General features: G+C 23.0%; 1 protein-coding gene across 3 annotated transcripts in view; it reads left to right on the top strand.

Moving 5' to 3' along the window:
- The window catches only part of LOC117180034 (phosphofurin acidic cluster sorting protein 2), a 163,285-nt gene that overhangs the window by 129,779 nt on the left and 13,944 nt on the right, over positions 1-19,562 (top strand). For all 3 annotated transcript variants that reach the window (XM_033372330.1, XM_033372329.1, XM_033372331.1), the window contains 2 exons: positions 5,512-5,720; positions 11,455-11,802. In XM_033372330.1, coding sequence (XP_033228221.1) covers positions 5,512-5,720; positions 11,455-11,802 — 557 coding nt within the window. The remainder of the gene's footprint in view (positions 1-5,511; positions 5,721-11,454; positions 11,803-19,562) is intronic.

A 19,562-nucleotide genomic window follows, 5' to 3' on the forward strand; every position in this document is an offset into this window, starting at 1 on the left:
AATATATGTGTCTCAATTTTTTCTAGTGTCGAATAGTCTTAGTTATTGGCCGTTGAAAAGCAGTGTACCGGTAGTGGCGTTTTGGCCGTTTAAGGGTTAGTCTTGTTTAAAATGAAAATTCATCTCCTTTGGTAAAAATTTTAACTTTTTTGCTGAAAGACTAACAGTTTTATCAAAAATTAATCTGCGACGACTAATGATTCAACTATTTGTTTGAAAATTAATTTTTCTGTTCATAATTCATTATTTATTGTTTAAAATTAAAGTGTTTTGTAGAAAAATTCATATTTTTCTTAGAAATTAAAATATTTCGTTAAAAATAAACTTATTTTATTGTAAAGATTCCAATTGTCGTGTTGAAAGTTCAACTATTTTACAGGAAATCCGTCATTTGTTTTGAAATTTCAACAATTTGGATACACTTTTTTTTCTTTCTGGACTGAATAATCTTTCTTTACTAAAAAATCGTATTTTTAGTTTGAACCTTCATCATTTTAGTCATTAATTTAATTTTTTAGCCTGAAAATGTAAGTTTTATAATTTTGTTTGAAAATGAATTCGTCTATTTGACTTGAAAATTCATCTCTTTTGGTATAAATGTAATCTTTGCAGTCAAAAATGCAACTTTTTGGTTTAAAATTAATCTGGTTCGGCTGAGAATTCAACTTTTTGGTTGAAAATTAACTTTATTATGGCAGATTTTTTTTCGGATTAAAATTTTAACTTTTATGTGAAAAATTTTTCTTCTTGGCCTTAAATTTCAATCGTTTGATAGAAAATTCAACCGTTCGGCCAAAAATTATCTTTTTTTTTTGCTATTAAAAATACATGCTTACGGTTTGAAAATTCGTTATTTTGGCATGAAAATTCATATTTTGGGTTAAAAATTCTACTGTTTTGTAGAATGCGTTTTTTTTCTTGTCTCTTTTGTTTGAAATTTTAACTATTTTGGTTGTAAATTTAACCTTTTTATTAACATATAACTTGTTTTTGTTGAAAATTGATATTTTCAAGTTAAAAATTCGATTGCTTTGCAGACAATTCGTCTTTTTGGCCTAAATTCCAACAGTTTGATTGAATTTTTTTCTTCCTTGCTTGTTTTGCTTGAAATTTCAATATCTTCCATTTCTATTTTTGGTTAAAAATGTTTTTTTTTTTATTTTTCATTTCAACTCCAAACATTTGTTTTAAAAGCCTAGAAAATAAACAATATTTTTGTAAATTTATGCTTATAATTCAGAAAAGATTCACTTCTCTTTTCAACACAAAAATATTTAATTTGAACAAAAAATAAATTTGTTACGAAATATTTCAATTTTCAACAAAACAGCAGAATTTTCAACTACAACTAAGACTTTTGAACAAAATTGTTGGAATTGAAACCAAACAGTTGCATTTTTATTCAAGAACGATAAAATTTCTCTATAAACAGATGAATTTTTAATTAAATTTTTTTTAAGTTGAATTTTCATCCAGAAAAGATTTTAGTTCTCTTTATAAAATAAAAATATTAAGTTTAAACGAAAAGTAACCTTACTTCGAAATAGTTAAATTTTCAAAAAACAGCAGAATTTTCAACTAAAAAGTATGACTTTTCAACAAAATTGTTGAATTTTGAACCAAATAGTTGCATTTTTATTCAAGAAATATATCATTTCAGTTTAAGCAGGTGATTTTTAAAATGGAACAAACTTTTTTTAAAAAAGGTTGAATTTTCAATCGAACAGTTGAATTTTTATTCAAGAAAAATGAAATTTCTTCTAAAACTTGATGTATTTAAAAAAAAAAACTTTAAAAAATAGTTAAATTTGTATCTACAATACGTTAATTTTCTGCTAAATAGTCTATTTTTTAATTAAAAAGTATGACTTTTTATTCAAGAAGATTGTTAAATTTTCAACCAAACAGTTGCATTTTTGCCCAAGAAAAATGAAAATTCTACTAAAACGGGTGAATTTTTTTAATCATTAACACAATTTTTCAAAAAAGTAGTTGAATAAAAAGATTTCAATTCACTTTTTTAAAAAAAAGAAAAAAATAGGAATTTTAAACTAAAAGTATATTTTCTAGGAAATATTGTAATTTTCAACAACAGTTGCATTTTTACAACACTTATCCTGAAAAATATGAATTTGAAGTCAAAAAGACAAAATTTCAGAAACAATAGTTTTCATGCAAAAAAGATTTCAGTTGACATATCAGCAACCAAATATAAATTTTAAAGAAAAGGTTAATGTTCTACGAAAAGAGCTGAATTTTTAGCCCAAAAAGACGAATGAAAAAAAACCAGTTGAAGTTGCAACTAAAAAAGATGTCTTTTTAAGAAAATTTTTAAATTTTTAACCAAATAATGAAGTTTATAACTACGAAGGTAATTTGATGAGGATCGCTGAAAATTGGAAAGGACGCTTAATTAAAATGATAAAAGAAGTCAAAGTAATAAAAAAATTCGCATTAAACAGTGCCTTATTCAGGGTTGCTACAATGTCTCAATTTCTAAATTCTTCTAGTTATACAACCATCCATACACCTAGAAGATTAATAATATTCATTAAAATAAAAGTTTTGTTTCTAAATTAATTTTCGAAACTTTTTAGTTGAGTTTTTAAATCAAAAAGATCCATTTTGAGCCTAAGAAATGAATTTTTAACTAAAATAATGAATCTTGAACCAAAAATATGAATTTTTTAACAAATATTTAATTGAGTTTTCAATCCAAAAGATTAATTTTTCCACCAAAACATACTCTATTTCAACTAATTATGCGCATGAGTTTTCATCTAAAAAAGATCAATTTTCAACCAAGATTAGAATAGTTAAAATGTTAGAAAAACAAAAATATTCAGCCAAGAAAAAAAAGCATTCTCAATCAAAAAAATTAAGTCTCAACAAAATAATTTTAAAGCCAAAAAATGCATTTTTATGCCAAAAAAGATACAAAAGGTAACCAAAACAACGATAGTTCAATTTGCAGTTAAAAAAGTGAATTTTAAACAAAAAAACGAGTTTCCAAACAAGTTATTTAATTTCCAACTAAACATATAAATTTTCAATCAAAAATGAAGTAGTTGCAATTTCAGTTGACAAATTAATTTTTAACTTAAAAGAGACGAATTAAATTAATTTTTTAACACAGTCTTGAATTTAAAACCAAGAATATGAATTTTTGAACAAAAAGTGGAATTTTTAACTCAAAACATGAATTTTCTATTAAAAAAAAAAACGGATTTTTAACTAAATATTGTGTTTTTTTTCAACCAAAGAAATTAATTCCTAACAAAAATAGAATAGTACAATTTTCTACGAAACAGAACATTTTTGAACGAAAAATTATAACATTTATATCAAAAAAGGTCAATTTTCCAAATACATAATACATACATTAATTTTCAATTCAACAGATAAATTTCCTATCAAAAATAAAATACTTAAATTTTCAATTAGTAAAATAAATTCTTAACCGCAAAAATGATTTTTTAATAAAAAAAGAAGAAGTTTCAACTAATGAGCCTAGTCGTCTACCAAAAAAGGACTGATTTCCAACAAATAGTTAAATTTTCACCTAAAACAGATACATTTTCAACTAAAAATAAAATAATTAAATGTTTAGTAAAAAAACTTCAATTTTAATAAAATTCAAGTCAATTTTCAACGAAATAGTATAGTATTCAGCCAAGAAGATTAAATTTCTATCGAAAAAGGTATATTTTACGATTAAAAAATTAATTCTAAATAAGAAAGAAACTAAGTGTAAAACAAGAAAATCAATTTTCTATCATATGAAACGAATTTTTAACAAGTTAATAAATTTGAAACCAAACACTTTAATTTTAAAGGAATTTACAACAAAAAAGCGGAAATAGTCATCAAAAAGCTTTAATATTCTCCCACAAATTCGAATTTTCAATACAATACAGTAATTTTATACCTAATATTTGAATTTTTAACATAAGAAGTAAAATTTTAAGGTAAAACAATTATATTTTTACTAGAAAACATAATTTTTAACAAACTAATAAAATGTTGAACAAACAAAATGTTTGTTTGGAAACTTTTAAGAATTAATAGATAATAAATCGGAAGAAAGTGTTAAAAATTAGACGATTTGAAATTTAAAAAAAGTATCTGAAATTGATACTTCAGTAATTATTGGATAATTTCTTTAATTTTCAAAATTAAAGAAATTAATTTTTCCCTTTCATCAGTTTTGATTTTTCAATTAAAATGTAAATTTTTTAATTTCTAAATGTTAAAATAATAATCGAAAATGTTCTAATTTTTAAACGATTTAAATTTACTTAACTTTTATGCATCATTTGTCTTATCAGTTTACCAAAAAATTACAATTTATTCAAGTTTAAATATGAGTAAATTAAAAACATCTGAATTTTTAACCAATTTTATTTTTCAATTATTGAAATAGAAATAAGGCCTAGATTTAATATAAGATTAAAATTGAAATAATATAGTTTGAAAATATTTTTAAATCGAATACAGAGTAGTCAATTATTTAAATTAGAAGTTTTAAATTTACTTCGGATTGAATATTTTTAAATCACGGTGATTGAAAGCAAGTTTATTTGCTGAAATCGTCGAAATCTATCCTTCAAAAAAGCCTTTAAAAATGCAAGTGGATGAGTTTTAATTTTTATTAATTTTAAAATGATTATCGGAAACTATTTATAATTTAAGGTGATTATTCTTTTTGATATATTTTGTTTCTTTACATAAAAATTCCCTATTTATATAATAGCATTCACCACTAATTAAAACACAGAATCTCCTAAAATAAAAATTTTCTAAACTGAATTTTTAAAAACCAAAATTCTTATTAAAGTAGTTGTCATGCCAAAAAATAGGTCTCTGAAAACGTAATTTAAAAAATAATGTTACTGATGATGTAATTTCAAATAAAAAAGATTATTTTACGTAAGAAAATATACAAACTTACAAAAACTTTTATTTTAACAATGTTTTTTGCATTTTGATTTTGTCTTACTATCGCTCCTTATTCTTTATTGAAAAATTGTGGAATGTTAATAAATGATGACTTATTTTTTTCGAGGAAAACATTCTCTACAAACATATTGTTTCCAATTTTGGATCTAAATGTTTCTCTGGCTGAAATCATCAATAAAATTTGTTTAAATAACATTTTTCTGAATTCTATTTAAAGATTATACACTAATTTTTGAAATTGAAAAGAGCAAAGTTGTAGGGAATGTCTTTTCAGCAAAAATTAGGCATAATTTATAAAAATTCAACCACTTTTTGGTTAATTGATAAGCAAGAATATGAAGAAATTCATTCATAAAAAAAATATTGGTAAAATAATAATTTTTCGTAATTTCAAAACGTTTTTTTTTTTATAAAAAGGAATGTTTTTTCTTTCATAAAACGTGACTGAAAATATTATTTAAATTCCTAAAATCGTAGAAAACATTTTTCCCAGATAACTGATTTTGTGCAGGAAAATTAGGTTGAAAAAAAACTTATTATTTTTCGTTCTAGCCGAGGAAAGCGTTGATCGAGCAGCAATTTAATCGAGTTTTGCCCGACGATGGATTGCCAGATGCGTTATCATTGGTTTCATTAGCCGATACAGGAGGAGCGGGCTTAGCAACGAGACTTCAAGAACGTATTCCTTTGGTTCTTACAACCGCATCTCCTGCCGATATTCGTGGGACTTTGACGTGTCTTGCCACCAGGATACAGAAATTGTAATTTATTAGATATTTTTTAAATAATTGCAGGTCTCGTAATTACCACACTGATATCATTTGTTCCGATAATTTTATTTTCAAATAACAATTTTAATGATTCATCAATAAAATATTTTTAATTCAACGTTTTAGGTCCTCCTTTATATTATTGTTTAAAAAATTTATTAATATATTAATATTAAAAAATTAATTAAATTAAGATAAAAAATAATTCATTAAATTGATTAATATATTATTTTGATTAGTTTTCTTAGCCATTAAAAATTGCACTGTTCATTTAATACGAGTAAATTAAACACAAATATATGTAAAAGTAAACAATTTGAAACTAAATTTTTTTACATAGAAAGCTTTGAATTTGTTGAATTTCGAAGAGTGTTTCAACTTTTAACGTTACAATTTGAATCCTTCTATTTAAAAAATGTTTAATTTGTAAGTGAAATTGTTAAATTTTGACGAATAAATAAAAATTAAATACTCATTACTTGTAAACAAAATATGAGTAATTTCAAGAGATATTTCATAGTTTTGAAAAGATTCAAAATTAATTAAAAACTTGAAATATCTTCAAGTAATTGAAAAGAAATGTGTTAACATTTTTGCTTAGAACTTCTAAATACATTTTAAAATTAACCGAATTTTTCCTGCAAGTTTTTGAAAATCCTGCAAATTTAAAAAAAATCTTTAAAATCTTCCAGGTTCTTTTTTGATCATTTTGGAAATCTTTTTAAATCTTTTTAAATTTTCTGGTACAAAAATTTTTCAAAATTAAAAATCATTTTAAATTTTCCTAGGAATCTTAAGAAAATGTTTTTATTCTTTTGAAACCTTTCACAATTCTTAAAAAGTTTCTAAATTTTTCGGTTGAAATCTGAAAAATGATTTGAAATTTTTTCAACTTCTAAATCTAATTTTGATATTTTTGAAACTTCTAAATATCTCTTAAGATTACTCAAGTTTTTCTACAAATAATAAATGTTCCTATTATTATTTATAAATTCAAATTTTAAGGATTTTTTTTAATTTGCAGGAGTTTCTTAAAGTTTTAAGAAAAATTCAATCAATTTAAAAATATATTTCAAGGTGTCGACAAAATTTCAACAATCATTTTAAATTTGGAAAAATATAAAATCACTTCTAGAATTCTCAATGTATGGAAATAAATTTTTTTTCAATTTTGAAAATTTTTAAAGTTCATTGCTTGATTCTTTAATTTAGAGCATTGGAAATGTTAACATGAATTTATATTTTTGGAATTTAATCTGAATCTTTGAACTATATAATTTATCAAAGTTCTAAATTTTGCAGTTTATCTGCATTTCATTTGAAAAATTTCAATTGAAAATTGTTAGTACCTTCCATTTCATACGCGTAAATTATTTGTTTGTTTGCGTAACGGGAAGAAAACATGAAATGACCGGGAATTTTTTTCTTCGATTAAAACGGTCACCCTGTATTAACACTTTTTTAACAATGAAACTATTTTGCTACTATTTCGAAAAAATTACAGTATTTCTTTCAGTTATATCTTTAATTTTTTTTTTAATATTCCACAAAGCATTTGAATTTTCTACGGAATTTCTGAATTGTTAAGTCAAACTAACGAATTCTTTGAAAATATTCCAATTTTCCACCTGGAAATACTCCTTTTTTTCAAAAAAAAGTAATAGTTGATATTTAAACCAAAAAAGTGTTATCAAAATACATGAATTATCAACTAGAACAGATTAATTTTTAAGCATACAGTTTTCATTTTATATGAAAAATAGACATTCTCAACAAAATACTTAAATCTTCTGCTAAAACAGATAAATTTTCAACCTTACAGTAGCATTTTTAACCAAAAAAGATGAAATTTCTCCTAAATTTCAATTTTAAACAAAGAGGATTAATTTTTTCTAAAAGACCGGTTTTTAATAAAATGTATGAATTTTTAACCAAAAAATCTAATTCTGCATAAATTACATAACTTTTCCTCAAAAAGGATTGAATTTGCTACCAAATTTTTTGAATTTTGAAGTCAAACAGACGAATTCTTTGGAAAGATTGCAATTTTCAACCTGGAAATGCTTTTTTTTGCCAAAAAAAGTAATAGTCAATAATTAAACGAAAAAAATGTTTTATTTTAAATTAAATAACAGGTGAATAAAAAAGGCATTCTCAACAAAATACTTAAATCTTCAGCTAAAACAGATAAATTTTTAACCTTACAGTAGCATTTTTAACCAAATAAAATGGAATTTATACTGAAGAAGACAATTTATTAATAAAATACATATTTTTCTGTAAAATAGTTAAATTTTAAACAAAGAGGATTAATTTGTTCTAAAAAGACGATTTTTTAAGAAAATTTAGGAATATTTAACCAAATAATTGAATTTTCAACCAAAAACTTTAGTTCTCAACAAATTACATAAATTTTTCACAAAAAAATTGAATTTTCGAGCAAAACAGACAAATTCTCTACAAAAATGTTGAATTTTCAACTTGAAAATACTAATTTTGTACCTGCACATATTAATTTTTATTAATAAATGTAATAGTTAATTTTTAAACCAAAAAATATTTTAATTTCAAATAAATAGCAGTTGAGTATAAAAAAAAACAATTTTTCAACAAAATACTTGAAACGTTAACGAAAACCGATTAATTTTTTACCATGAAATAACATTTTTAATCAAAGAAACTTATTTTCTAACATCAAATACAAATTGTTAACAAAATACATATATTTTCTACCAAATAGTTAGATTTTAAACCAAGAGAATTAATTATATATTCAAAAACGATTGTTTTAAGAAAATACGTGAAATTTCAACCAAATTGTTAAATTTTCAAGCAAAAAGTATAAATTCTCTAAGAAACAGTCGAATTGTCGACTTGAAAATAATAATTTCAACCAAAAATGTAATAGTTCATATTTAAGCAAAAAAAAATTTAATTTTAAATATTAAAAAAAAAAACAGTTGAATATAACAAAAACCGAATTTTCAACAAAATACTTGCATACTCAAGTAAAAAATAAAAATAATTTTCAATCGTGTAGTTTATTTTTTACCAAAGAAATTGACCTTCCATCAAAAAAGGCGAATTGTTAAAAAAATAGATTTATTTTCTATCAAATAGTTTAGATTGAAACTGAATTTTTAATTTTTCTACAAAGCAGTCAAACATTCAACCCGAAAATTTGAATTTTTAATAAAATATTTCATTTTTTACCAAAGCATCATCAACTAAAAGAGATCAATTTTAAAAACATGCAGTAGCAGTTTTAATAAAAAAAATTTATTTTCCAACAGAAAAGGTGAATCTTTAATAAAATAGACATATTTTCTACTAAATTGTTAAATTTTAAACCAAGAGGATTAATTTTGTATAAAAAATAGGATGTTTTAAAGAAAACCCATGATCTTTCAACCAAGCCAATGAATTTTCAACTAAAAAAAATCCATTTTCAACCAAGAATCGATTTTTATTAATTTTATTAATATAAAAAATCAATTTTCAATCAAAAGAATTTTCTACAAGCCTGTTGAATTTTTAAGCCAAAGAGACAAACTATCTAAAAAACAGTTACATTTCCAACCTGATAATACTACTGTAATAATGTACTACAACCAAAAAATACGAATTTCCAACAAAATCCTTGAATCCCCAACTAAAACAGATTAATTTTCATTGATATAGTTGCATTTCTAACAAAAAAATTGATTACCTATCAAAACAGACGACAAATAATTGAAATTTCAAGTAAAAAGATTAATTTTTACCAGAAAAGATTAATTTTCAACAAAATACATAATTTTCTAACCAAATTGTTGAATTTACTCCCAGAAAAACGAATCTCCTACCAAAAAGGCCATTTTTAACAAATTACATAATTTTTAACAATATATTTTCAACAATAGACATTTCAAATTTTTAATTAAAATTAAAATTTTCGAAATTAATTAAGATAAAATTTAATTTTCATTATTATTTTTAAATTATTAAAAATTAAATTTTAGAAATAATATATTATTCATAATTGATAATATCTAATTTTTTAATAATTGAATTTAATTCATTAAATAATTTTTTATAAATATATAATAAAATAATTGTTTTAAGCATTTTAAGGGATAAACTTTAAAATTATTATTATAAAATTAATATATTTAAAATATTTTATTTGAAATATAATTAAAAATTTTAATTTTTAAAAAATATTTAATAATTTATAATTATTATTAAAAATTTAATTGAGATATTAGTTCAAATTTTATTTTGTTCAATTTCAAACTACAAAAGATCAATTGTTAACCAAAAATGGTGTACTTGAATTTTCTATTCTAGAATATGAATTTTCAACAACAAAAAATTTATTATAAATTACATTTGTTTTTAACAAAATAGTTAAATTTTCAGTTTAAACAAAATTTATTTTTAAAAAACGAATTTTTACCTAAACTTATGAATCTTCAAAACAAAACAAAATTATTTTTAAGGAAAGAGTTCAATTTTCAATTTAAAAAGATGAATTTTCAACAAAAAATGTAATAGTTGATATTTCAACCAAAATATTTAATATTTAACGAGGCAGTTACATTTTCAACAAAAAAAAAAAAATTACAAAAAAAGATGAATTTTCAAAAAATGACTTAAATTTTTAACCAAATAGTTTAATTTTCTAGCAAATTGTTGAATTTCTTACAAATTAGTCGAATTTTCAACCCAACAGTATTCATTTTTAACCAAAAAGTTAATTTTTTACAGAAAGAGACGAATTTTCAAATCAAATCGATGAATCTTGAACAAATTAGTTAAATTTTTAAACATAAAAAATTGTCTTAAGAAAGAAAAAAATTACAGTCAAATTGTTGAATTATCAAACCAAAAAGACGAATTTTAAAGAAAACTTTTTAATTTTCAACCAAGAAGTATGACTTTTTAACAAACATGTGCATTAATTAAAGGTGCATTAACTAGAAATTTAATAGTAAAATTTCCAATCGAAAATAATTAACTTTCAACCAAAAAATCTGGATTTTCTTATTTGGTTTGGTTTATGAGACTGGGAAATGATATCGAATTTATTTTTTGACCGGGAATTTTACAAATTTTTAGACACAAAAATCTGTCCCTGTTTGATTTGAACAGTTTGTTAGTAAGTTCAATTTTCATATTTTCAATTATGATATCATTCAGTTTACCATGCCTAATTCGAAAATCTTTCACGTACAAATTTTCCATTTTTGATTTCAATTTGTAAGCCGATATTTTTTATTTCATGCATTTGAAAATCCAGTTTTAGGAAATTGAAAATTAAAAATTAGAAGCATTCTAAACGACAATTTTTGTTTTAAAAAAACCTTTTTAGTTCGTAAAATGTGAATATAAATTATAATTATTTTTCCAGATTTTAACGTTCAAAATTAAATTGTTTCAATTAATCTACAATTTGAAGATTTAAAATTTGAAATGTTACAAATAAGAAAAGAACAATTGCTAAATAAAACATTAAAAACTGAATAAAAAAAGTAAACTTTAACTGTCACAATTTTAAAGTTAACTTGAAACAATTTCAGTTCACAAAAAAATCTAATCGTTCAATTTTTAATATTTCTAGCTAAAAATTGCTTAAAATGTCTGCGAACCGAAAAAAAAACGAGAAATGGCCGAGGATTTTTTTATGTGATTAAATAAAAATGTTAAATTTTCAAAAAATGTAATTGAATCTGTTTGTTTTTAGCTGTAACAGTTCGGCGAAACCTCCAGGACCGATTAAAATAGTAATTGCTGGAGGCGACAGTTTCGTGAACACAGTTTTGAAGCACTACGTCGACCTCTTGAGCTATAAACCACCCGATTGGCAAAATTATCTGCGATTTTTGGTCGTTCCGCTCGGTTGCAACACGTTAGCGAAATATTTAGGATCGATTGACAGCAAATACGGAGCGCTTTTTGGTGACGATTGGCGGGAAATGATCGACAGGGAGGGCGGCGGTGGTTCTGAAGTTGCTGCCAGGGTTGTAGAATATCTTTCTTCTGCTGGATCGACGCTCTTATTGCCAATTGCTGAAGCGATGGTTGCATACAGGTAATATATTTTCATCAAATTAAAATTATTTATCCAGTCAAGATTCGAAATTTCAATGTATCTCAAAGAAAAATGGAAAATTACTTGTTATTTTGACAAATTAATTTTAAGATAATGTTTAAAAAAATTGACAAAAGTATTATAAGTATTTTATTATGAATATTATAAGTATAAATTTATAAAAATATTGTTTATTTTGTAGGATTTAAAAAAAAATGTTTGGAGTTGAATTTTTAAATAAAAACATTTTAAACTAAAAATTGAAATGGGAAAACAGGCAAGGGAGAAAAAAAAATACAATCAAACTATTGAATTTTGGGTCTAAAAGACGAATTGCCTGCAAAAGAGTTGAATTTTTAACCCGAAAATATCAATTTTCAACAAAAACAAGTTCCAGGGTGTCTACTGACCTTGAAAACCTGGAAATCTCCTTGATTTTTTTACGAAAATCTTGAATTTTAAGTATTCTTTTTTTTCTGTTTTCTTCGAAAACAGTAATTTTATCAAAATTTGAAGAGTAATTTAAATCTTTTAGCTTATTATGAAAGAAACATCTCGTTTAGAAAAAATCTTGCTGCTCACAATTTTGTAGTTCGTCCAGATATAATTTATCTTTTGTTTATTACAGAATAAATTAGAATATTTCAAAGCACTTTTTGTTGGGGTGTTCAACTTATAAATTATAAAAATTATTAGTTTAAAATTTCTATGTTAATTCAGTTTACAAACATTTTTAAACTTTCAAGGTTTAAATGATTTCAAAGATTCGAAAAAGGGTACAGTAAACCAGATTTCAAAGATTTAAAAAATGGGAAACGAATTCAAGAGGTTTTAAAACATTTTAGAAGATTTAAAAATATTTGAAATAATTCAATGACTTCCACGAATACAAACGATTTTCCAAAAAATGATTCAAGAAAGATTTTACAAACATTTCAAAGTATTTTACAAAGATTTCAAGGATTTCAAACACTCCAAAAAAAACCGTGTACACCAGATTAAAAAGTTTTCACAAAAATTCCACAAAAATTTCAAACATTCCACAAAGATTTTAAAACTTACAAAAGAGTTTAAATATTTTACAAAGGGTATATTGAACCACATTTCTAAGATTTCAAAACATTTCAAAGATTTTAAACAATTTCAAAATTTTTTAGGAGATGTCAAAAGATTTCACAAAAGTTTCAAAGATTTCATAAAACATTCATAAATATTTCAAAACAACACGAGAATTTCAAAGATTTCAAACCATTTCAAAGATTTTAAACGATTTAAAATTTTTTCACAAGATTTCAAACAATTACAAAAGATTTCCGAAAGATTTCTCAAATATTTTGAAGAATTCTTAATTATTTCAAAACATTTCAAGAATTTCAAAGATTCCAACCAGATTTCAAAGATTGAAGAAACATTTCAAAAATATTTCAAAGTTTCTATAAAGATTTTTAAAAATATCAGAAAGTTTTCGTATATTTCAAAGCTTTCAAGGACTTAATAGATTTCAACAAGATTTCAAAAATTTAAAAACATTTCAAATATTTTAAACGATATCAAATTTTTTTATAAGATTTCAAAAGATTTCAAATATTCCAGTGATCTTAAACGATTACAGAAAATTTCATAAATATTTCACAAATATCTCAAATATTCCAGTGATTTCAAACGAAAACAAAAGACTTAGAGAAGATTTCACAATTTCTTTAAAGAATTCGTAGGGATTTCAAAAGAATTTCGAAAGATTTCAAGTATTTTAAAGATTTTACAAAAGCTTTGAAAAATGCCAAAAGATTTCTCAAAGATTTAACCGAAATTTTAAGCTTTCACTAAGGTTTGTAATACTTCACAAAGATTTGAATGATTTCAAAGACATTGCAAAGATTTAAAAATATTCCTAAAGATTTCACAAAGACAGCTCATGTTCGCAAAAAATTTAGAATTTGTTTATTTACGATTCGGCTTTCTTTAGAAATTTTTGGCTGATAAAAAATGAAATGTCTCATTTTTTACATGTATGACAAACGTTTATTTAATTATTTGATTTAAAAAAGGAGATCTGGAAAATTTTTATTTCTTGACCTGGAAACCCTGGAAAAGGCCTTGAATTTAGTTCCTAAGAATCGCTAGACACCCTGAGATCATTTTTGATTAAAAAGTTGAATTTTCAACAAAATATTTAAAATTTCAAGCAAAAGAGGCCAGAAAGAAACAAATGCAATGCCAAAAAGTCTACTTTTCTACAAAACAATTCAATTTTTAACCCAAAATACGAGTATTAATTTTCATACCAAAATAACGAATTTTCAAACCGTAAACATTTATTTTTAACCAAAAAAATATATATATAATTTTTAACCGAACAGTTGAATTTTCTATTAAACAATTTAAATTTAAGGCCGAAAAGACGAATTTTCTACGGAACAGTTGAATTTTTCATCCGAAAATAAAATTCTGCCATAAAAAAATAAATTTTTGGTTACAAAGTTGACTATTTAGAAGAAATTTCATCTTTATTTAATAATAATGCAACTGATCGGTTGAAAATTAAACAATTTTGTTGAAAAGTCGTACTTTTTGGTTGAAGGTTCTGCTATTTTGTTTAAAATTTAAATATTTCGTAGAAAATTTACATTTTGTTTGAATTTAATTTTTGGTATTGAAAAGAGAACTGAAATCTTTTCTGGATAAATATTTAACTTAAAAAAATTTTTTAATAAAAATTGATCTCTTTTTAGAGAAATGTTATCGTTCTTGAATAAAAATGCAACTGTTTGGTTAAAAATTCAACTTTTTTTTCAAAGATTGTATTTTTGATTTGAAAATTCAGCGACTTTGGCAGAAATGATATTTTTCTTCATAAAAATGCTACTATTTGGTTTTAATTTCAACAATTTTGTTCAAAATTCATAGTTTTAGTTGAAAATTCTGTTCTTTTGCTGAAAATTGATATATTTCGTAAGAAATTTATTTATCGTTCAAATTTAATATTTTTGTGTTGAAAAGAGAAGCGAATCTTTTCTGAATGAAAGTTTATCATTTTAAATAAAAACTTGGTCATTTTTATTAAAAACTAATTTATTATTACAAGTATTATAAGTATAAATTTACAAAAATATTGTTTTTTTTGTAGGCTTATTAAAAAAAATGTTTAGAGTTGAATTTTGAAATCAAAAACATAGACTTTTAACCAAAAATAGAAATGGGAAATATTAAAATTTCAAGCAAACCAGAGAAGAAAGAAAAAAAATTTAATTAAACTGTTGAATTTTAGGCCAAAAAGACAAATTACCAGCAAAACAGTCGAATTTTTAACCGGAAAATATCAATTTTCAACAAAAACAAGTCCGATTTTAATAGAAAAGTTGAATTTTCAACAAAATATTTTAAATTTCAAACAAAAGAGGCAAGAAAGAAAAAAAATGTAATGCCAAAAAGACTACTTTTCTACAAAAATGTTTCATTTTTAACCCAAAATATTAATTTTCATGCCAAAAAAACCAAATTTTCAAACCGTAAACATGTGTTTTTAACAACAACAAAAAAGGTAATTTTAACCGAACAGTTGAATTTTCAATTAAACGATTGAAATTTAAGGCCACGTAGGCGAATTTTTCACATAACAGTTAAAATTTTATTCAGAAAAAAAAATCTGCCATAAGAAAGTTATTTTCAACAAAAAGTTGAATCCTGAGTCTGACTAGATTAATTTTAAACCAAAAAGTTGCATTTTTGACCACAAAGATTACAAGAAAGAAAAATAAAGTGTATTCAAATTCTTGAAATTTCAAAACAAAAAACTAATTTCCTGTAAAACAGTCGAACTTTCAACACGAGAATTGGAATTTGTACAACAACAAAAAAGTTCATTTTTTACGAAACATTTGAATTTCTGAGAAGAAAATTAATTTTTTTTACAAAACACTTTAATTTTCAGACCAAAAATATGACTTATGAACAGAAAAATTAATTTTCAAACAAACAGTTACACTTTCAGCCAAAAAATATGAAAGTTTTTATCAAAGAAGATGAATTTTCATAAAGAAAAACGCGAGTTATCTACAAAATAGTGGAATTTTTACCCGAAAATATAAATTTTCAACAGAAAAGTTCATTTTTAAACAAATAGTTGAACGTTCAAGCCATAAACAGTGATTTCCTATAGATCTGTTTAATTTTCAACAAAAAAAGTTAATTTTCAACAAAACAAGTTAATTTTCAAACAGTTAGTAAAATTTTCAACCAATAAAAATGAATTCTGAACGAAAAAATGTTTTTTTTTTTGAAAAAAGCAGTTGCATGTGACGAAAAAACAACTAATTTTTAACAAAATAGTTAAACTTTCATCCAAAACAGATTTATTTTCAAATAAAAAATGATAATTTTAACCTAAAGAGATCAATTCTGAAACCAAAAAGAAAAATTTTCAGTTAAGAAAGATTTTTCAGTGAGAAAAAAAAAATGCCAACCAGATTGTTTAATTTGCAAGTTAAAAAGGTGAATATTTTACATTAGAATTAAATTTTCAACAAAAACAGACGAATTCTAAACCAAAAAAAGAATAGTAGACTTTTCAATTAAAAATAATACATTTTTAACAAAAAAGATTAATTTCCAAGCAAATAATTAAATTTTTAACCAAACAGATGAATTCTCAACCAAAAATATAATAGAAGATGTTTCTATTAAAAAGAATTCATTTTTTTAATTTTCATTTATTTGTAATTTATTCCAGGCACATTTAACTCAAACTGGTTTTAAATTGAAGTTATTAAATTAAAAACGTATGCAAAAACGTTCTCCTGAAGATTATCTTTTTAGTTATAGATTTTATTATTTGGGTAAAAATTCAACTTTTTTTTATAAGTCATACTTTGGATTGGAAATTCTGCTGTTTTGTTGAAAATTGAACTATTTCGTAAAAAAATTACTTTTTGTTCAAATTTAATATTTTTGTGTCGAAAAGAGAAGTGAATCTTGTCTGAATGAAAATTCCACTGTTTTTTGTTGAAAATTTGTTTCATTTTTAAAAATTAAAAATGCACCTGTTTTAAAAGAAATTTTATTTACCTTTGATGAAAATGCAATTGTTTGGTTAAATAATAAACTACTTTGTTAAAAAGTTATACTTTTTGGTTAAAAATTCTACTATTTTTTTGAAAACGTAACTATTTTGTTAAAAATTTATCCTGTGTGGATGAAAAAATTCCTCTTTCTGCCTTAAATATTGAATTTTTTTTTGAAACTCATTTTTTGTTCGAAATACATATTTTACTTTGAAAAGTCAACTGGAATCTTTTTTTTTGATAAAAATTTGATTATTTAAAAAATTTTTTTGTTAATAATGATTTATCTATTTTAAGAGAAATTTCAGAATCTTTTGATAATCTCATTTAAAAATTCATATTTTGATCGTGAAGAACCAATGGAATTTTTTAAACAGATAATTCAACTGGTTTTTTGAAAATTTATCTTTCTGTTTAAAAAAAATCATCCGTTTAAGTACAAATTAAATTTTTTTGAATGAAAATGCCAGCTTTTGGTTAAAAATTATTCTTCTTTGCTTGTGTATTGAACTATTTTGTTTCAAAGATTTACTTGAATCATTTTATAAAGAAATCATTTTTTTCTTGAAGATTTATATTTTTAGTTAAAAATTCATCTCTGATTAAAAGTTGAAATATTTTGTTAAAAAATAATCTCTTTTAATTGATATTTTTTGGGTTTAAAATTAATGAAAACTCTTTATTTGTTGACAATTATTCTTTTTGTTTTAAAATTCTTTTTTTTTTGTATACATTTCATCTTTTTTCATTGAAATATAAATTATGACACGTTTTGTTGGGAATTTATCTTTTTAGGTTGAAAATTCAACTATTATGTTAAAAATTTAATTATTTTGTTGGAAATTCAAGTATTTTGTTAAAAAGTCATCTTTTATAGTAGCAAAGACATTTTTAAAAGGAAAATTTTTAAATTTTAGTCTGAAATATTGTTTCATTCTGTTTATAAAAGATTCTATGTTAAAAGTATTACAAGATTAAAATGCTGGCAAAATATTTCTGGAATCTAAAAACTAATTTAAACAATTAAATTTAAAATTAAATATTGTTTATTTATTAAAAATATAATAATCAAATGTGTTTCATACCAAAATTATTTATAATTTATCAAGTTTTTAAAATCATTGTTTGAATTTAAAATAGCAAAAATTGAAAAAAAGTATTCTTGGTGACCATTTTCTAAATTATTGTTATTTTTATCAACAATAATTTTAGAAACTTTAAACATTAAAAATATATTTTTTTAAATTAAAACATTTGATTATTGTATTATTAATAAATAAATCATATTTATATAAAAAATGGGTAATTTTTTGAATTCGGAAATTTTCTGTTGGAAATTTTATTATTCGGGAATTTTCAAATCCGGTAATATTATAAATTGTCGGGAATTTTCCAATTCGAGAATTTTATAATTCGGGAGTTTTCTAGTCCGGTTATTTTATAATTTGGCAATTTTCTGTCAGGAATTTAATTTTTTGGGAATTTTACAATTCGGCAATATTATAAACAGTTTGGGAATTTTATAATTCGGAATTTTTTCATGAATTTTTTTTTCGGGAATCTTTCAATCCGGCAATATTATAAACTGTTCGGAAATTTCATCATTCTTTAAATTTTCTGTCAGGAATTTCATTATTTGGGAATTTTCCAATTCGGAAATATTATAAACGGTTTGGGAATTTTATATTTCGTCAATTTTTATCAAGTGTTTTGTTTTTCTTGAATTTTTCAATCCGATAATGTTATAAACTGTTCAGGAATTTGATAATTCGGCAATTTTTTGTCAGGAATTTTATTATTCTGGAATTTTCAAATTCGGTAATATTATAAATTGTCGGGAATTTTCCAATTCGAGAATTTTAATATTTGGGAAACTTCTAGTCCAGCTATTTTATAATTCGGCAGTTTTCTGTCGGGGATTTTATTATTCGGGAATTTTTAAATTCGGTAATATTATAAATGGTCTGGAATTTTCTAGTTTGAATATTTTACAATTCGGCAATTTTCTGTCGGGATTTTTTTAATTAGGTAATATTATAAATTGTCGGGAAACTTCAAATTCGGTAATATTATAAATTATTGAGAATTATATTATTCGCGAATTTCAAATTTGGCAATGTTAAAAATTACCGAGAATTTTCCAATTCGGGAATTGTATTATTCGGGAATTACCTAGTTCGGATATTTTATAATTCGGTAATATTATAAACTATTCGGGAATTTTTGAGTTCGGTAATATTATAAATGGTCGGGAATTTTATTATTCGAGAATTTTCTAGTTCGGATATTTTATAATTCGGCAATTTTCTGTGAGGAATTTTATGATTCGGGAATTTTTAAATTAAGTCATATTATAATTTCCCAATTTTCTGTTAGGAATTTCATTATTTGGGAATTTTGCAATTCGGCAATATTATAAACTGTTCGGCAATTTTCGAATTCGGTAATATTATAAATTGTCGGGAATTTACAATTCGACAATTTTAAAATTCTGGTGTTTTCTAATCCAGATATTTTATAATTCGGCAATTTTCTGTCAAGAATTTTATTATTCGGGAATTTTTAAATTCGGTAATATTATAAATGGTCGGGAATTTTCCAGTTCGGATATTTTATAATTCGGCCATTTTCTATCGGGGATTTTATTATTCGGGAATTTTTAAATTCGGTAATATTATAAATGGTTGGGAATTTTCTAGT

Source organism: Belonocnema kinseyi, chromosome 9 (assembly GCF_010883055.1).
Source record: "Belonocnema kinseyi isolate 2016_QV_RU_SX_M_011 chromosome 9, B_treatae_v1, whole genome shotgun sequence".
Taxonomy (NCBI): Eukaryota; Metazoa; Arthropoda; class Insecta; order Hymenoptera; family Cynipidae; genus Belonocnema; species Belonocnema kinseyi.